Genomic DNA, 16437 nt, shown 5'->3' with positions numbered 1-16437 from the left:
AGCACCTATAGCATAGCTATAATTTTTTTTTTACGAGAGTCTCTCTAAGATTGTACCGCCTCTAATGTTGTACTATAATTAATTTCGCGAGCGACGCGCGTTTTACTGCTCCGCAGAAGGTGAAATAGCTATGACAATTGTTATAGTGCATCGAAAAATCTGAAATATATATCGCAAGGAGTATCTCTAACGACAAGTATTCATCGTTGTTTTCCCTTTTACAGTGAATATTCGCCATCGCTCGCCCTCTCCCAAGCGCCCGCGACCGAAAATACAATAAACAATACATGAATTAAAATCATACAAACGGAGAAAGATCGACTTACGAATTAAAGAAATGCAAAACTCGGCTTCTCTCCTCGCCTTTAACAAGTAATAACATATTAATTTACAGCAATTAATCATCACGCCCCGTCAAAATCCGAAACTCTTTTTTCACACATGATATACACATACATGCATACACATGTAGCATACTGTGTACGTGTGTGTATATGTATGTATGTGTACCTATGTGTGTATGTATATATATATATATATATAATAATTTTAATTACACATATAAAGTACAATATATCCAGCAAACAGCAAATAACAATTATATAATTGTTAGTTGTAATTTAACATGTTTTATAACTGTTATATAACATGTAACAGTTATATCGTTGGGAAATTATTATTAAATTATATTAATTTATGATTAATTATATTAAACTACAACTGACAATTATATAAATGTTATTTGATGTTTTCTGGATATGTATAATTTTAATTACACTGGATCGACGTTGAAACTCTAGAAGACTATATATATAATAGTTTCAAGTTCGAGAGCGATCGCTTCTCGCTGTTTGTGATCAAGTCGAGTTGCAAATATTTACGATATCGGGTCGTAATGCGCTGCCCACAATTTTTAAAACGCAAAGAGGAAAGAATACACGCACATTTTCATCGACTAAAAATCGTGTTTCGTAGATGAAATAAGAAGAATTTTTCTCGTTAATAAAATAGCCCGATGTTCTCTCTCTTTCTCTCTTTGCATTTAATTGATTTAATTAATTTATCTCTCTCTAGGCTCTCTTTTGTTTTGATGCACTCTTCTCTTCTTTACCGCTTAGTAAATTTTGTACTTGAATGAGTGTTGAATGAAGAACGAATAAAGTTTCGGGAGATTGACTTAAAAGAAGAAACGAATTCATAAATAAAATATTATATTATCGCTCGATTTCTCTCGCTTTCTTTTTTTCGTACAACTAAAAAATATATTCCACATATCGTTTAAATGACGAAAACAATAGTACATGTAATTCAATATCGTGTAAATAGTACGCACATCTTCTTTAAACATTAATATAGATTCAAGGGTAAATAACGCATTTAAATAAAATATTAACTTTAAAAGCAAAAAAACGTTGCTCGTATCGTATAACCGTTCTACCTTGTGAAAAAATAAACGAAACGAAATTTCCAAAATCGAACTAAAGCTTACATATTTCAACATTTATTCTTTATTATAAATAATCTATCATTTACAGTGAAATATAAAATATAGAAAATTCCACGCTCTCCCCCCCCCCTTTTTTTGGCTCTGCATCATCAAAAAACTTCACGATGTAGTACCATCTCGCTTATCTATCGTTAGAATAAGTTTGTGTTGAGATTAGGAGAATAATCGCGTTTCCTACAGACTAGTCTAAATAGCATCGTTAAATATATATATATAACTTCGTATATCGTTAGTATTATGCATTTTATTTATATAGATACACACACACACATGTATCTATGTATATATACACACACAGAGATAAGTTGAATGATACAGAGTGTGCACATTGTAATGATAACTGCTTTTAGAAGGGATATATCGCGCGAGCCAAAGTGTCAATCTCACTCGCAAACGCCTCCAACTTTAATCTTATCAAAATTGAGTGTGTGTGTGTGTGTGTGTACGTGTAAACTACATGACTATATATAAACATTTTAGGGCACCGCATTTCGCCGGTATAAAAAGTGTACGCCATTCGAGTATACACTTTTGGCCGTGAAAGAGAGTCGCCGGATTATTCTAGATACACGCTAGTTGAAATGCGCCGCTACATATCCTCGAAATACTCAGCCTTAGGCCATCACCGCGCGAGTCCCGTCCCGAATATTTTGAGAGAGGAACCGTCAGATGAACGTCTACTGATTAAATCCTTTCGATATCCGCGCAACGATTCTAGAAGCGATCGATGATACACACTAAGCTCCAAGGCTTCTCCTCCTAATTATTTAGCGAACCTACATACACGCGCCTGTATCCATCATTTTGCAACAAGAGAAGGACGCGCACGAACTTCCGGGTTCAGCTAGAGCTCGTATTTCTTCCTTGCGAGAAGGAAAAAGACCGTGCACGAGGGTCCAATCGCTTAGGGACTTCGTTCCCGATCGAGAACATGTAAAATGATATCAATTTGGAACTCGAGAATTTGCGACAATCCTACCCTCCTCTACCGGTTACGATCTCGGCGGTGCTGGGTGATTGAAAAATGGCTTTTGCGGCTGTCCCGACGACGTGGGGGGGTACGCTTGGTTGGCCGGTGGCGGTGGCGTCGTCGACGCTGATGCCGTAGCCACCGTTGCTGCCGTTGCTACTACCGCTGGTGGCGGTGGTGGTGGTACAAATTGAGGCGGAGGATACGGGTTGGAACCCGGTGGCGCTTGGGACGCTTGAGGTACCAGGAATTGCTGTTGCACTTGCTTGCTGGCGGCTCCACCCGCCTGCGATGGCACGGCAGGGCCGTACATCGGCTGCTGAGTACTGGAGGTGGTCTGCGGGGGCATCGCAAAGTTCGGATATTGCACCGGAGCGGGTTTACTCTGGAACTGGGGATAGTGAATGGACGCGGAGCCGGGTGGCGGGATGTACGGCTGAGGTGGCAGCTGCTGAAGTCCGGGATACCCTGGCGGCGTGTTGGCGACCAGATTCTGAGGCGGGGATTTGTGCGCCTTCAGTATCGCCTCGGCTGTCAAACCTATAATCCAGAAAAATGATGGAATGAACACTGAACAACGGAGGCTGCCTTTTGGTCTTATAGCATCATTATCATGAGTCTCTTGAAACGTTGCGAGATAAAAATTAGTAGCTTCAACATCTAATCCCTCTAAGTCTATTCCTCCAAGTTTATATTATTTTTCGCCCACACATATACAGGGTGTTCCATTTTAATCGATCACCCCGAATAACTTTTTTAATTTTGATTGTAGAAAAAAATGTTTCAGACGAAAGTTGTACGATTTTAAGTGACGTATTACACAGTAATATTATTATGACCTGGAAGAGTGTTGTTAAGGTCACGTGAAGATCATCTTAAATTTCTTAAATGGAACCCTCTATTTTTAATTACATATTCTTGTAACTTACCTCGAGAGCTTTTCAAAACACTATAATAAAGTATTTTGTCATTGAGTACTTTCCGAATTATGAGACTTGAAATCGTTTCTTAATTTTACATAAACCGTAAGATATCCTGTAAAATATACATTTTTCGATTTTCGATTTCGATTATTTTTCGATATTATTTAATACTTTTATGTACAAAATAATGAGAGGAATCAATTGGTGTAAAGAACACACATAATTGTTTCGAAGAAAAAATATGTAACTTGCAATTAACAATTCCATATTTTTTCTTAAAAACAACTGTGTTTTTCCTTTACACCAATTGATTCCTCTCATTATTTTGTACATAAAAGTATTAAGGTAAGATAATCGAAAAATGAATATTTTGCTAGATATTTTATGGTTTATGTAAAATTAAGATATTATTTTAAGCCTCATAACTCGAAAAGTACTCAATGAAAAAATATTTTATTATAGTGTTTTGGAAAGCTCTTGAGGCAAGCTATAAGAATATGTAAAAGTATGTAGGGTGTCCCGTTTAAAAAGTTGGAGATGACCTTCACGTGACCTTCAGGTGACTCTTCAACGTCAAACTAATCACACCATCTTATGTCCCCCTTCAAGCCATACAACTTTTGTCTGAAACATTTTTTTCTACAATCAAAATTAAAAAAGTTATTTGGGATAATCGATTAAAATGAGATACCCTGCCTTTTTTAAATATGCTAAATTACAAGTTTCAACTCGGTGCGTACCGTGCTTACGAGCTCTCTCCTCTTCGTCGTCACTGAGAAACAATCCGAATTCGCGTTTTAGTCGCTCGGTGAGATTTTCTCGCTGACGTTCTACCAGAGTTGGCGCCGCGGACCAACCGATCGTACCCTCCTCCCCACCTGATTCGAATATTAATCTATTTAATCGCGTTAGATTAAGCCAGGAAAATACCATGAAAATTTACATATGTGTCACCTTATATCTTTGTCTAGATTTAAGCATCTTTTTCGAGAAATTTTAATCCTGTCAAAACTCATACATGTTTTACTCTCCTACAAGTTGGATCGCTACCTTTCTTTTCATCGTTCTCGTTGGTGGCGTTCGGGAAGAGCGTCAATGTGGTAACGCCTGATAAATCCAGGGTAGCAGATGCCTTGGAGCCCTCCTCGTCGGAGCTGAGCGAAGAGGTGCCGCTGCTGGTGCTATCCGATCTACCTCGCGCCCCATTTTTATCAGAGATGGAATCATCCTTGGACGATTCTGGCTCAGCTCCAGCTCCTCCGGACGATTGTTGTTTGCGTTTGCGATATTCCGATATGGACAACTGGAAAGGTAAATAGAAACATTTTCCTATAACACATTCGCCATTTTTCATCAGGAATAATCAGTTGAAAAAGAAGCAGGAATGAAGCAAATGAAGAAATTATATCTGGTCCATTTGGTGCGTACTGATGCAGATAAAATGCTGATGAAGAAAGAAGGAGAGAAACAATGGACACCCTACCTTCTTAGCAACATAAAAAACCTTACTACAGCCCTACCGTTCTAACCTTGCGCTTGACGGGAGGAAGAGCGTCCGGTTTAAAGGCCGGTGGTGCAGGCATGTTATTTGGTACGACGGTTCTCGGGTCTTTCAATCGTTTGATTTCCTTGGGTTTGGTCTCCTCCTCCTTGACAGGAGTCTCTTCCGGCTTCGGAGCTTCTTGGGCTGTACTCGAGTCTTGTACCACGTCTAGACTATGTTCAGGAGAGATGTCTGATTTTGGTTGAGTTACTTGCGACGATGCGCTAATCTCGTTATCAATGTCATTTTTTATTACTTCAGGCTCGTCGTCCAGCTTCGCTTCCAGGAGCTCGCGCAACGCGGTCGACAGCATCGATTTCTCCTCGCCGTTCGTCGACTCTTCCACCGTGTCCATGGTTATCGTGGACTCTATGATGGCCGCCTCAAAGTCCATCTTGGGTGCCTTGGGCGCGGCTGGATCAGCCTTCTTGCGAATGCGCTCGCTCAAAGGTGGAATCGAATGGAAGATCTTGGGAGGATCCAAGACGGACTCTGCGTTCGACGAAGTCGACTCGAAGATAGACTCCTCAGACAAAGCCGTGAAAGTGGACGACTCCGTTTTGGGAGCCTCATCGCTCGCGTCTCCCTTGATCGTCTCCTTCACGTCGTCTTCCATAAGGGAGACCTGCTCTGATTTCTCATCAGGCTTAGCGTCCAGTTCGTTGAAAGGCGCCTCTTCGTGTTTCATGTCGAACAGCTTGAAGGACTCATCGTCGTCCATGTCCTTGTCTTCCGAATCCGAGTCCTCCTTCGAGCTTTCCATCAATCCCTCTATTCCATCCATGCTCTTGTCCTTCTCCGAACTCGTGTCGATCTTTTCTTGGTAATCGTTGCCGTCGTCGCCCGTGATCTTCTTCATCTGCGCCTCGACGTCAAACTCGTCGATGGACGCGTTATCGTCCGATTTCTCGACGACGATCTCCTGACACTTTGCGACGCTTTCGGACGACTTATCTTCAGATTTCTTATTTTCGTCGCTGGCAACGTTCAACGAGATTTCGTCGATGCCGCCAAATTCCAGCTGCAACTCGGCCACTCGTTGCTCCAGAATCTCATCGGGTTCCATGGGAGAGGGATATCCTTCTATCTCGGTGTGCGATATATTGTGATGGATTATCTCGACCGTTCCTTGTTCCTCCTTCTTCAAGAAGGGCTCTTTCTTCAGATTCAAGTCACTAAACGACACTCCACTTTCCACGACCTTCTGAATCTTTGCGAATATCTTCGGGTCCAGGGAGCTGTAGTTACATTCGGTCTTTATATCACCTTTCTCCCATTTTGGGAAAACCTTTTCCTCCTTTATCGTGGCACTTTCCGCGCTCATTACCGGGGAAATTTTCGCCTTGATATCCGAGAAATCCGAGCATTTCTCTTCATTACATGTCACGAAAAAATCCGATTGGGAAAAGGTGTCGACTGATATCTTCTTCCGAACGACCGACTCGTCGGAATCTACCGGTCTGCCGTCAACGTTCATCTCTTCTTTCACAGATTCCGACTCGTACTGCCCCTCGTCGTTCTGTTCTACGAAAGGTGACTGCGCACGTTCCGCATAGTCATCCTGGAAAGACAGTAATATTGACCCTATATTAAAAAATGTCGAATCATATTATATATTAGACACGTTAGAATAATGCATCATTCAAACGCTGAAATATGCATTAGCCAGACTCACTTCAGTGGGACATAACGATCTGTTGTTTGACGCCGCCTCGGTTGGTAGCAGCATAGTTGGGGTTGTCGGTGGAGTGTAGTTCTCCGACGACAGACTCTCCCGGGCTATTCTGCGCTTCTTGGGCGGAGCTACCGTCTCGCTGAGCGATGGGGGACTTTCGGGCCGGCTGTTAGGGGAGTCGCACTCCTCCGAGATTGCCTGACGCAGCCACCGTTTCTTTGCCGAGCCCGTGGGACAACCACCGCTGCTTCCACCGTTGTTGTTGTTGTTGCAGGGAGTGGAAGCGCCCTGCTGCTGCTGTCTACGCTGCGGTGGAGAGTCGCATATACCGCTAACCGAGTTGGCGGCTTGCACGAGAGTGGCCAGGCTCTTGGCCGCGTAGCTCTGCGAGAGAAATTCCGCTGTTGGATCTGTCGGTAGCGGTGGGAAGTGTCTGCCGCACAGCGGATGGTTCACGGAATTCGGCAAGGTCGGAGCTGAAGGTAGAGCCGGCAGCGGTGATACCTGGGGTACGTTGGCCGGCGGCGGATCGGGCGACTCCTTCAGCCACTCGTTCATCAGTACCTTCTTCGTTTTGGGGAACTTGAAGCCTGGCGCCAGTGGACCAACCGCTGCAGCCACCAGCAAGCAGGCGGATGATAGCGGGGTGGATGGCGTGGAGCTTTGAGAGCTACTGCTGGCCCCGCTGTCGCAGGTAGGGCTTTTGACGGGGGTGGGCTGTTGCAGAGGGGGCGAGCTCGGAGGACCTGGAACGTTGGAGTTTGCTAGGGCCAATAGTAAACCGGCCGCTGTTGGAATTCCACTGTGATGGCCACCAGATGACGGTCCGATGTTGCTCGCACTGTCTCCGATCGCGACTGTGTTCTTGGCCGGTGTGTGTAAGTGCGACGAATAGGGAACTTCCCGGCTGGGTGGGCGACCCAGCAGAGGCGGCGATTGCATGGAATTGCTTTCGTCTCCGGAAGATACGTCGGACTCGGCCGAATTCAACCTTGTTCTTCGATTGTTAGCATTCTGCGATTGAGACGTGCTCGTCGTCCTCGCCCGACCTTTTCTCCTCTTCCGCCGCAACGGTCTATCCGAGCTTGCCTGTTTACCACTCTTGGACGACTGTCCCGTCGTCGGATTATTATCCTCATTGTCGCTGTGGGTGCCACTAGACTCCTTTCGTTGCGCGTTTCTCGCTTGGACCTCCTGCCGCCTCTGTTCCGCCTTTTCCATCCTCTCAATGGCCTTCATGATAGCCTCCATCTTCCTCTCCTCCCGTGTCATCTTCTTTTTATCCTTTTTCGTTTCCGGTGTCGCCACCGATTCCCTTAAACCGGGTGATGATTGAGGCTGTACGTTCGTTACAGTCGCGGTAGGTTCTTCCTTGGGGACTTGACGAGTCGTGGAAACGGTAACCGTGGTCGTGACGGTTTTTCTCGGCGTCGTGACCGTCACCGTCGACGGTGCGGATGACGTCGCGGTCGAAGTGACTTGTTGCGCGATGCTCGTAGGAACTGGCGGCGCCGGGGGATCAGTTTCCTCGCAGACGGTGTTTCTTCTACCTCGTCGCCTTCGTTCTCTGCCACTGTAAGCAACAAAAATACATAATGAAATATATACAGGATGTTAGAAAAGTCTGGAAACAGTCAAATATCAATAAGGAAGAATTTTACTAGAAAGTGTTTCAGACAAAAGTTGTATGGTTTCGAGGGGGACATAAGATGGTACCATTAATTTGATCTTGAAGAGTCACCTGAAGGTCACGTAAAGGTCATCTCCAACTTTTTAAATGGAACCCCCTATTTTTCATTGCATATTCTTGTAGCTTATCCCGAGAGCTTTCCAAAACACTATAATAAATTATTTTTCCCTCAAGTACTTTTTGAGTTATAAGGCTTGAAATAATTTCTTAATTTTACATAAAATATCTTGTAAAATATTCATTTTTCGATTATATTACCTTAATACTTTTATGTACAAAATAATGGGAGTAATTAATTGGTGTAAAGAAAACATACAGTTGTTTTTAAGAAAAAATATGGAATTGTTAATTGCAAATTACATATTTTTTCTTAAAAACAACTATGTTTTTCGTTTTTTCGTTTTTCGTTTTTCGTTACACCAATTGATTCCTCTCATTATTCCGTCCATAAAAGTATTAAGATAAGATAATCGAAAAATGAATATTTTGCTAGATATTTTATGGTTTATGTAAAATTAAGATATTATTTTAAACCTCATAACTCGAAAAGTACTCAATGAAAAAATACTTTATTATAGTGTTTTGGAAAGCTCTTGAGGCAAGCTGTAAGAATATGTAAAAGCATGTAGGGTGTTGTTGTCCCATTTAAAAAGTTGGAGGTGATCTTCACGTGATCTTCAGATGACTCTTCAAGGTCAAATTAATGGCACCATATCATATCCCCCTCGAAGCCATACAACTTTTGTCCGAGACACTTTCTAGTAAAACTCTTCCTTATCGAGATATTCTACGTTATCTCATCAACTTACTCGGCATTTTCGATGAGAGCGCCGTTACTACCTCTTCTGTTCAGTTGCTGATTCGTCGCGTTGGCGATCTGACACTCCCGCGGATTGTTACACGCGCACACGACGGGCAACGCGGGAGAGGAGCCGGGATTGGGCGATAGCAATAGGTCGTGCTGCTCATGCTTGATTGTTATTTCGGCGTTCTTCTCGATCGCACAGGTCGTGACGATGTAGAGGTGCAGCGTGCCCTTCTCGATGCAATGCTTCACCTCGGCGTTCGGCTTGCAACTGCGCCGCACGAACCTCGCGTCGTTCCCGTACGTTCGCGTGTCCACGCACACCTCGGTGCCGTCTCGTGGCAAACGATAAAAGAAGACGAACGGCCCCGGTCGCTGGGCGTGCTGTCTACCACCCTGCGGATGCTGCGACCGATGCTGCGTACTGAGCATGTACTTGCCGCGTAGTTCCACGACGGGGGTGTTTGGCGGAAGGTACATGGTCGCCACCAGGAACTGTATCAGTCATGAAGAAAAGACATTCTGGTATAAATTTCGTCATATCTTTCCAATATGAGACAAGAATGAGCCAGTAGGTGAAAAGTGTGTTTTCGATCTTATTCTAAAAGTGAATGATTCAGGTGAATAATTGTGATTATTAATACATGATATCGAAAGAAAGAATAATAATTGAAGAGATATAAAAGATAAAGTAATGATTCTTTCTTCCTTTCAAGATGATGGCTTACTTACTCTGAGATTATTACTGTGCACGTTCAGCCTGCATTTGCCGGTGGCTATGACATTCATGTTAGTCTGCCTGAGATCGCTATGCGTGCCGTTGACCTTGATGCTCGATATCCTGGCACGTAATTCGGGACTGTAATGATTCGTGACGGCCTCCTCGTATCTCTCGATCCACTGCCTGAGAGGCGCCATGTTGCTGCCCCAGGCATCTTGCACGTCCTCCTCCTTGTCCTCGAGACTCATCCTCCTCTTGGCTTTGCGTTTCCCGGGTCCTCGCTTCGGCGTCGCGTTCTCCTTCTTGCGAACCGCGCTCGATTGCCGAGCATGCGAGTCCCTTCTCTGTCTCTTCGCCACGTTGTTGTTATTGTTGTTGTTGTTGTTCAGCCTTCGCACCTGCGCGGATTGAGCGGGCGCGTCAGACTTGCCGCGTCGCGGGATCTGCGACGATGGCTGCTGCTGCTGCTGCGAGAGCGATCGTTTCTTCTGGACCGTGGCGTTCACCGAGCCAACGTCCGTGTCCGCTGAACTGGTGGACGATGTATCGGACGACGTGTCCGAATTGAGCAGCTCCTCGCGCTTGCGCATTTGCAGAGTGCGAGCTCGCTGTCTGTCCACTCGTCGCGGCCGACACCTCTCGCAGAGATACTCGTCAGGAATGTTCGAGCGGTCTATGCCCATGCAGTCGACATGCTGCCAGACTCTATAATGTTATAAGTTTTCAATAAATGACTTCTTTCCGATCTGGAAAATTGCGATTTCCAGATGATGATCTGGAAAGTTGCAATTTCCAGATGACTTTTTTCGTCTACAATGGATATTTAGCGTTATTTAAAGCACAACAAAGCGAGAATATTTTTTATATATAAATTAAAGTACTAGGAAGCGAGAATATATAAAGTTTCTTTATACAGGGTGGACCAAAAGTCTGGATACAATCGAATATCTCGTATAGAATGCATTTTAGAACAAAATGCTTTAGACAAAAGTTGTAAGGATTAAAAAGATGTATTTAACTGTAATATCCATTTGACATTGAGTGGCGTCGTCAAAGTCAGGACAAGGTCAACTTGAATTTTTTAAATGGAACCCCCTATTTTTCATTGCACATTCTTGTAGCTTATCTCGAGAGCTTTCCAAAACATTACAATTAAATTATTTTTCCCTCAAGTACTTTTTGACTTATGGCTTGAAATCATTTCTTAATTTTACATAAACCGTAAAATATCTAGTAAAGTATTCATTTTTCCATTATCTAACCTTAATACTTTTATGTACAAAATAATGAGAGGAATCAATTGGTGTAAAGAAAACACATAGTTACTTTTCAGAAAAAATATTTAATTGTTAATTGCAAATTACATATTTTTTCTTCAAAATAACTATGTGTTTTCCTTACATCAATTGATTCTTCTCATTATTTTGTACATAAAAGTATTAAGATTAGATAATTGAAAAATGAATATTTTACAAAATATTTTACGGTTTATGTAAAATTAAGAAATGATTTCAAGCCTTGTAACTCAAAAAGTGCTTGAGGGAAAAATATTTTATTATAGTGTTTTGGAAACTCTTGAGGTAAGCTACAAGAATATGCAATAAAAAATAGGGGGTTCCATTTAAAAAATTCAAGTTGACCGTGCCCTGACCTTGGCGACGCCACTCAATGTCAAATGAATATTACAATTAAATACATCTTTTTAATCCTTACAACTTTTATCTAGAGCATTTTGTTCCAAAATGCATTCTATACGAGATATTCGACTGTATCCACTTTTGGTTCACTCTGTATATTTTCGCTTGTCGTTCTCTAATCTATATTTTGTACTAATATTGATAGTGACTTACAAGCATCGATCGCAACAAATCATGTATCCATCGTCATGTTCAAAGTCGCTAAAATCATATATATATACATATATATATATATTTATATTTATATCTATGTGTAAATTTATATTATAATTCTATATTATAATTATATAATAATATTATCGTCAAATTATATCATATCCACTAGTTTATCTACGGGTCTAGTGTAAATGTACAGTGTTGTATGATCGTACGCTTAAGAATCATTTGCATACCAGATACATCTAGTGACGCTGTCTTCGTCGTCGCCTTCCCCTTCAGGTGCCGTTTCGGTTTCTTCACCCTCCGGTTCCGCTTCTCGTCCCGCTTCGCTGCTGATTGTGCTGGCGGCGTCATCCTCTGTATTGGTATTGCTCACAACTTCAAAATAAGTAACATTTATTATCATCAATTTCGCTATAATCATCATGAAAGATATCGGAAACAGTTTTGATAACGGTTTGTATAAGATCTCAAGGATGTACTTTCTTAAACAGAAGAGACTTGGGCAACTTTGCGCAATGATATACAAAGGCATTACCGGGACCAAAGATGTAAGGATGCTGAGAGGTGGCTGTGGAACTGCCGGCTCCGTTAATGGGTTGCTGCTTGGGATGAGGCGGCGATGACGGAGGTGGTGGCGGAGTTCGCGGTGGTGGGGCTCCATAATTGTGATCTTGGAGAACAAACTGAAGACACTGGAATTAAATAGGTACACATGATGTCTATGTAAATTGAGAATATTTTTTTTAATCAAGAAAATCTAAATATCAATCGTGCAATCTTGCAAAAAAAAAACACAAATAAATATGTAATTCAAAGAACTTTCCAAGCCAAACACTGGATTTAGCTTTATACCTCGTAAGGAAGTGGCATTCTTCTCACTGGCGATTTACGGGCGCTTTGTTCCTCTTCTTTGGAAATTCGTAACTCGGTTTCATTTCTACAAAAGGAAAAAAAAAAACATTATTTTGTATCGCTTAAAATATGGGCGATAAAAAGAGAAAAGATTAGTCTACTGGTCTACTTGAACTTACTTTATTTCAATGAGGTCCTTACGAAGGTTTTCGGTCATGGTCGAGGATACCGGCAACAAGGTCTTTATTTGCCCGCTCTGTTGCCTGATCTGTTGGGTATATTGCGGTGTCATGATTAGTTGCTTTTGCTGCATCACTTGTGGTTGGATCTTGATCGGAGAGCTCTTGTGCGCGGCCAGTACGTTGGACGATGCGACCGTAGCTGTTTGCTGCAATAAGGTCTTGATACATCCTTTTTGCGCAATTTGTATCGCGGTCGAGCCCTGAGCCTTCGGCAACGCTGTCACGTTCGTGTTCAACGAGGTTTTAATACCGCTGCCGCCAACTTTCTGGGCGTGATTCCTCTGCACAGGCTTCTGCGGTGGAATAGTCTTGATGCAGCCAGGTTGCTTCTGCGGAGCGTTCTGCGGATTAATTACATTTTGGTGTTGTTGCTGTTGCTGTTGTTGCTGCTGTCGTTGTTGTAGCAGCTGTTGCTCCCTCTGTTGTGCCAGAATCTTCATGGTTGGGATATTCATAGTCGGGCTATTTCTCTGTACTACGGGCTGTTGAACGGCGTTATTTTGCGAATTTGCAGTAACTTTAACAGGATTCATCATTTTCTGAGAGACGCTCTTTAGGCCTGCCGTAGATTGCGAAGCTTGCGGCGCCTGACCCTTCGATATCCCTACCCTCATCATCATCTGCTGCAACGGCTGTTGCTGCTGTTGAATCTTGGAATTTATCACAGCATGAGTCCTTTGATTATTCGACATGCTCGCCACCACTTTCTGATGCATATTAGTAATACTGTGACTTCTTTGAGCCTGTAGATTATTTGCGTTTGTCGGTTGTTGCGACTTTTGCATTATGGATTGTTGCTGCGAGGTTTGTACAATTTGCTGCTGCAACTGCGTCGACGTGGACTGCTTATTACCAAGCACGTTCGAATTTTGCGGTGGCACTTTAGAAATATTTGGGACGCTGTTACTCTTACAGACGTTACTCATCGTGGTCGGTATTCGATTAGTGTTTAGTATCGTCTGGGATTTTTGCAAGCCAGTCGATTGAGATCTCTGATGAGGCGCCTGCACCTGTTGTTGATTCGCTGTAGGTTGTTGCTGCTGCGTCTGAATCTTTTGTAGACCGGGACCGCTAGACTTTGGGACATTGTTTACCTGTTGCACGGTCAATTGCTGCTGCCTGGTCATCGCCAGGGTCTTCTGGGGTCCCTGTAATTTCTGCAAATTTTGTTGCTGCTGTACCTTATGATTCGGATGATGGCCACTGCTCAACAGCTGCGATGAAACCTGATTGTTACAGACAGATTTTTGCGCGTTGACACTTTGCGCCGTCTTTTGTATCACCGGATTAGTCTGCTGAATCTTTTGGGAATTCGCGATCGTTTGATTGTTGACCGTCAATTGATTCATCTGATTAGTCAACATCTGCGACTTTTGCATGTTCTGGGCTCTGGATAAGGAGTTGTTACGTTGCGCGCCTCCAGACTGAGTAGTCTGATTGGTGTTCATTACGGTCTTTCCCTTCTGCGCAGACTGGCTGGTTATGACACTCGAGGATCCCGTTTTCACCTGTATCCTTTGGAGATTCGTCGCCGCCATCGTAGCGATAGTTTTCACGGCCGCGGCGGTGCCTACGATGTGCTGTTGAACAGAGACGGGATGAAATTTGGGATGCAACGCCTGCACGTTGCTCGCTACTAGTGAAGATTGAGTGGATACAGGAGAGGTGTTGAGGATGGCCAGCGGAACGGGTTGCGCCTGACTCGATGACGACGGTAGCTTTTGCGAGATGACGCGCGTCGTCAACACCTGCGTAGTGTTGGTTTGCGAACCGGCGATCATCTTCTGCACCTGTTCCCGGGCGCCTTTGGCGACCGGATAGGTCACTACAGGCTTGACCGTCGTGAGGGCAGACGCAGTAGTGGCCGTGGTTTGCTGTATCTGATTGCTCGCCGCTTCTAGACACTGCAACAGCTGCGACTTGCCGACGACGTCGTCGCTGCTCGCAATCATCACAGCGTTTCCCGTCGAGGTGTTATTGGTATCGGTGGCGATAGCAATGGGTTCCTGGGACCGCCAGATTTCCCGGGCGAACAACAACGTCGGCGGTTGTCCCTCGCCACCCTTCGTCACGTTTTCCACCACCGATGCCGTCGTGGCCTCCACATCCACATCCAGCTTGAGCACAAAGCTCATGGTGGTTTCGGCGGCCTGCCCGTATTCCTCCTCCATTTCCGCGGATTTGCTCGTTCCAATCGTCGCTGGAACGACAGCTTGCATCGCTTCGTCATCGTTGTTTGCCGACGCCGCTGATGCGTTCTCGTTGCTGCGATTGTCACCGGCTAGTGGAGACACCGGGGGAGGTGGGCCAGGCCCTGGGGACACTTGCTCCCCACTGCCAGCTGTTCCACCCCCCGATAACTTGATTACCGACGGGGTCGACGTTTTGGTAGTCTTGTGAGAGCACGCCAAGTGGAAACTCTGCCGAGTACAATTGGCTATCGTCCTCGCACGGGCTTGTTCTTACCAAGTCTAGTTCTCGATTCGGCTATTTGAGGACCGTGGACCATACGCTGCAACAAAAAGTAGCTGTAGTTAATTTTTTTTCGGGTCCCGATCATCTGAAAATCAATATATCGAGAGGACTAGACGTGTGTCACGCAATGTTTCGTAGATTAATTATACTTTTAATGAGATTGAACGAAACATCAATATCCTTGGTCTGGCTGTCAGTAAAAAAGGAAACCTTTTTTTCCTTCCAGGTGCAAAAAACATCTCAATCAAGGTTCCTTATTTCACTCAAGACCTAAAATCATCAAATTTCACCGGAAGTCCTGAGCTCATCGATCAACGGATTGTCGGCTTCGAGAGGGCTTGACAATAAATCATGCGATACTATCTTTCCAAGTGGATATCGCTCCTTCCGTAATCAACACTAGGTCGAGAAAGACGGAAGCGAGAGATCCTCGCGGATTCCGAACAACTTTCTCGACAAGTAAGCCGTTTCACGCGCGTTCGCGAGTTGTTCGCTCGGTCATTGATCACCATCGGGAGCGTCAACTTTCGTGTCTCGTTATCGTCGTATCGTAATGAGGAAGCGTGTGGGAATTTCGACGATATCGAGAGCGATGACACTTGACTCGGAAATCAAATAATCTTAACTACCCAAAGTCGAAGACTTTCCCCAAACTTGGGGTACTTTTCGTTCGGAGACACCAGCATCATCCTTATCTAGGGTTGCACGAGATACCAAGATCAGTCTTGATATTGTCTTGTCTTGTCTTGAATTTCAAGACAAGATCAAGGCAAGATTTTTAATTAGTTGACAAGACAACATCAAGACTAAGACTGTCAAGATTATTAGTCTTGTCAAGATTATTGGTTCTCAAAAAAAAATAAAATATTTGTATTTGTAAATGAAAAAAAATCATTATATACGAATTTAAAAAAATGTTATTCAATAAAAACATTTATATTAATAAATTTAAAAACATGTAATATTAATGCAATATAACATTTTTATAAATTAGAAATCAAACTCGCAAATTTTAGACATTAAAGAGCATTTCATCCAGGAATTGATGCACATTACTGCTTTTAAAGATTTACTTTGTCTGGTTCCATTTTTTGACAGAGTTCCTATTGAAAAAAGTCTTTCTACTGGCACGGATGAGGCAGTTGAACTTAAAATGTCTCGAGCCATTTTAGTGG

The 16437-nt window shown here is 43.4% G+C and overlaps 1 protein-coding gene across 4 annotated transcripts in view; it reads right to left on the bottom strand.

The window, feature by feature from the left end:
- Positions 1 to 696: 696 nt before the first annotated feature.
- LOC105252212 overlaps positions 697 to 16437 on the bottom strand; it is a 37760-nt gene continuing 22019 nt past the window's right edge. For 2 of the 4 annotated variants that reach the window (XM_011259505.3, XM_011259507.3), the window contains exons 2-13: positions 12725 to 15299; positions 12546 to 12630; positions 12229 to 12385; positions 11924 to 12068; positions 11685 to 11732; positions 9846 to 10539; positions 9118 to 9608; positions 6619 to 8191; positions 4921 to 6504; positions 4451 to 4703; positions 4141 to 4278; positions 697 to 3017 (exon numbers count right to left, since the gene is read on the bottom strand). In XM_011259505.3, the coding sequence (XP_011257807.1) occupies positions 2500 to 3017; positions 4141 to 4278; positions 4451 to 4703; positions 4921 to 6504; positions 6619 to 8191; positions 9118 to 9608; positions 9846 to 10539; positions 11685 to 11732; positions 11924 to 12068; positions 12229 to 12385; positions 12546 to 12630; positions 12725 to 15006 (7968 nt within the window). In that variant the 5' untranslated portion in view covers positions 15007 to 15299 and the 3' untranslated portion in view covers positions 697 to 2499. The remainder of the gene's footprint in view (positions 3018 to 4140; positions 4279 to 4450; positions 4704 to 4920; positions 6505 to 6618; positions 8192 to 9117; positions 9609 to 9845; positions 10540 to 11684; positions 11733 to 11923; positions 12069 to 12228; positions 12386 to 12545; positions 12631 to 12724; positions 15300 to 16437) is intronic. The other 2 variants (XM_011259508.3, XM_011259509.3) reach the window with 2 other exon arrangements.

Source organism: Camponotus floridanus, unplaced genomic scaffold (genome assembly GCF_003227725.1).
Source record: "Camponotus floridanus strain SB8 unplaced genomic scaffold, Cflo_v7.5 scaffold67, whole genome shotgun sequence".
Lineage (NCBI taxonomy): Eukaryota > Metazoa > Arthropoda > Insecta > Hymenoptera > Formicidae > Camponotus > Camponotus floridanus.
This window is presented reverse-complemented; position numbering and strand designations above follow the sequence as displayed.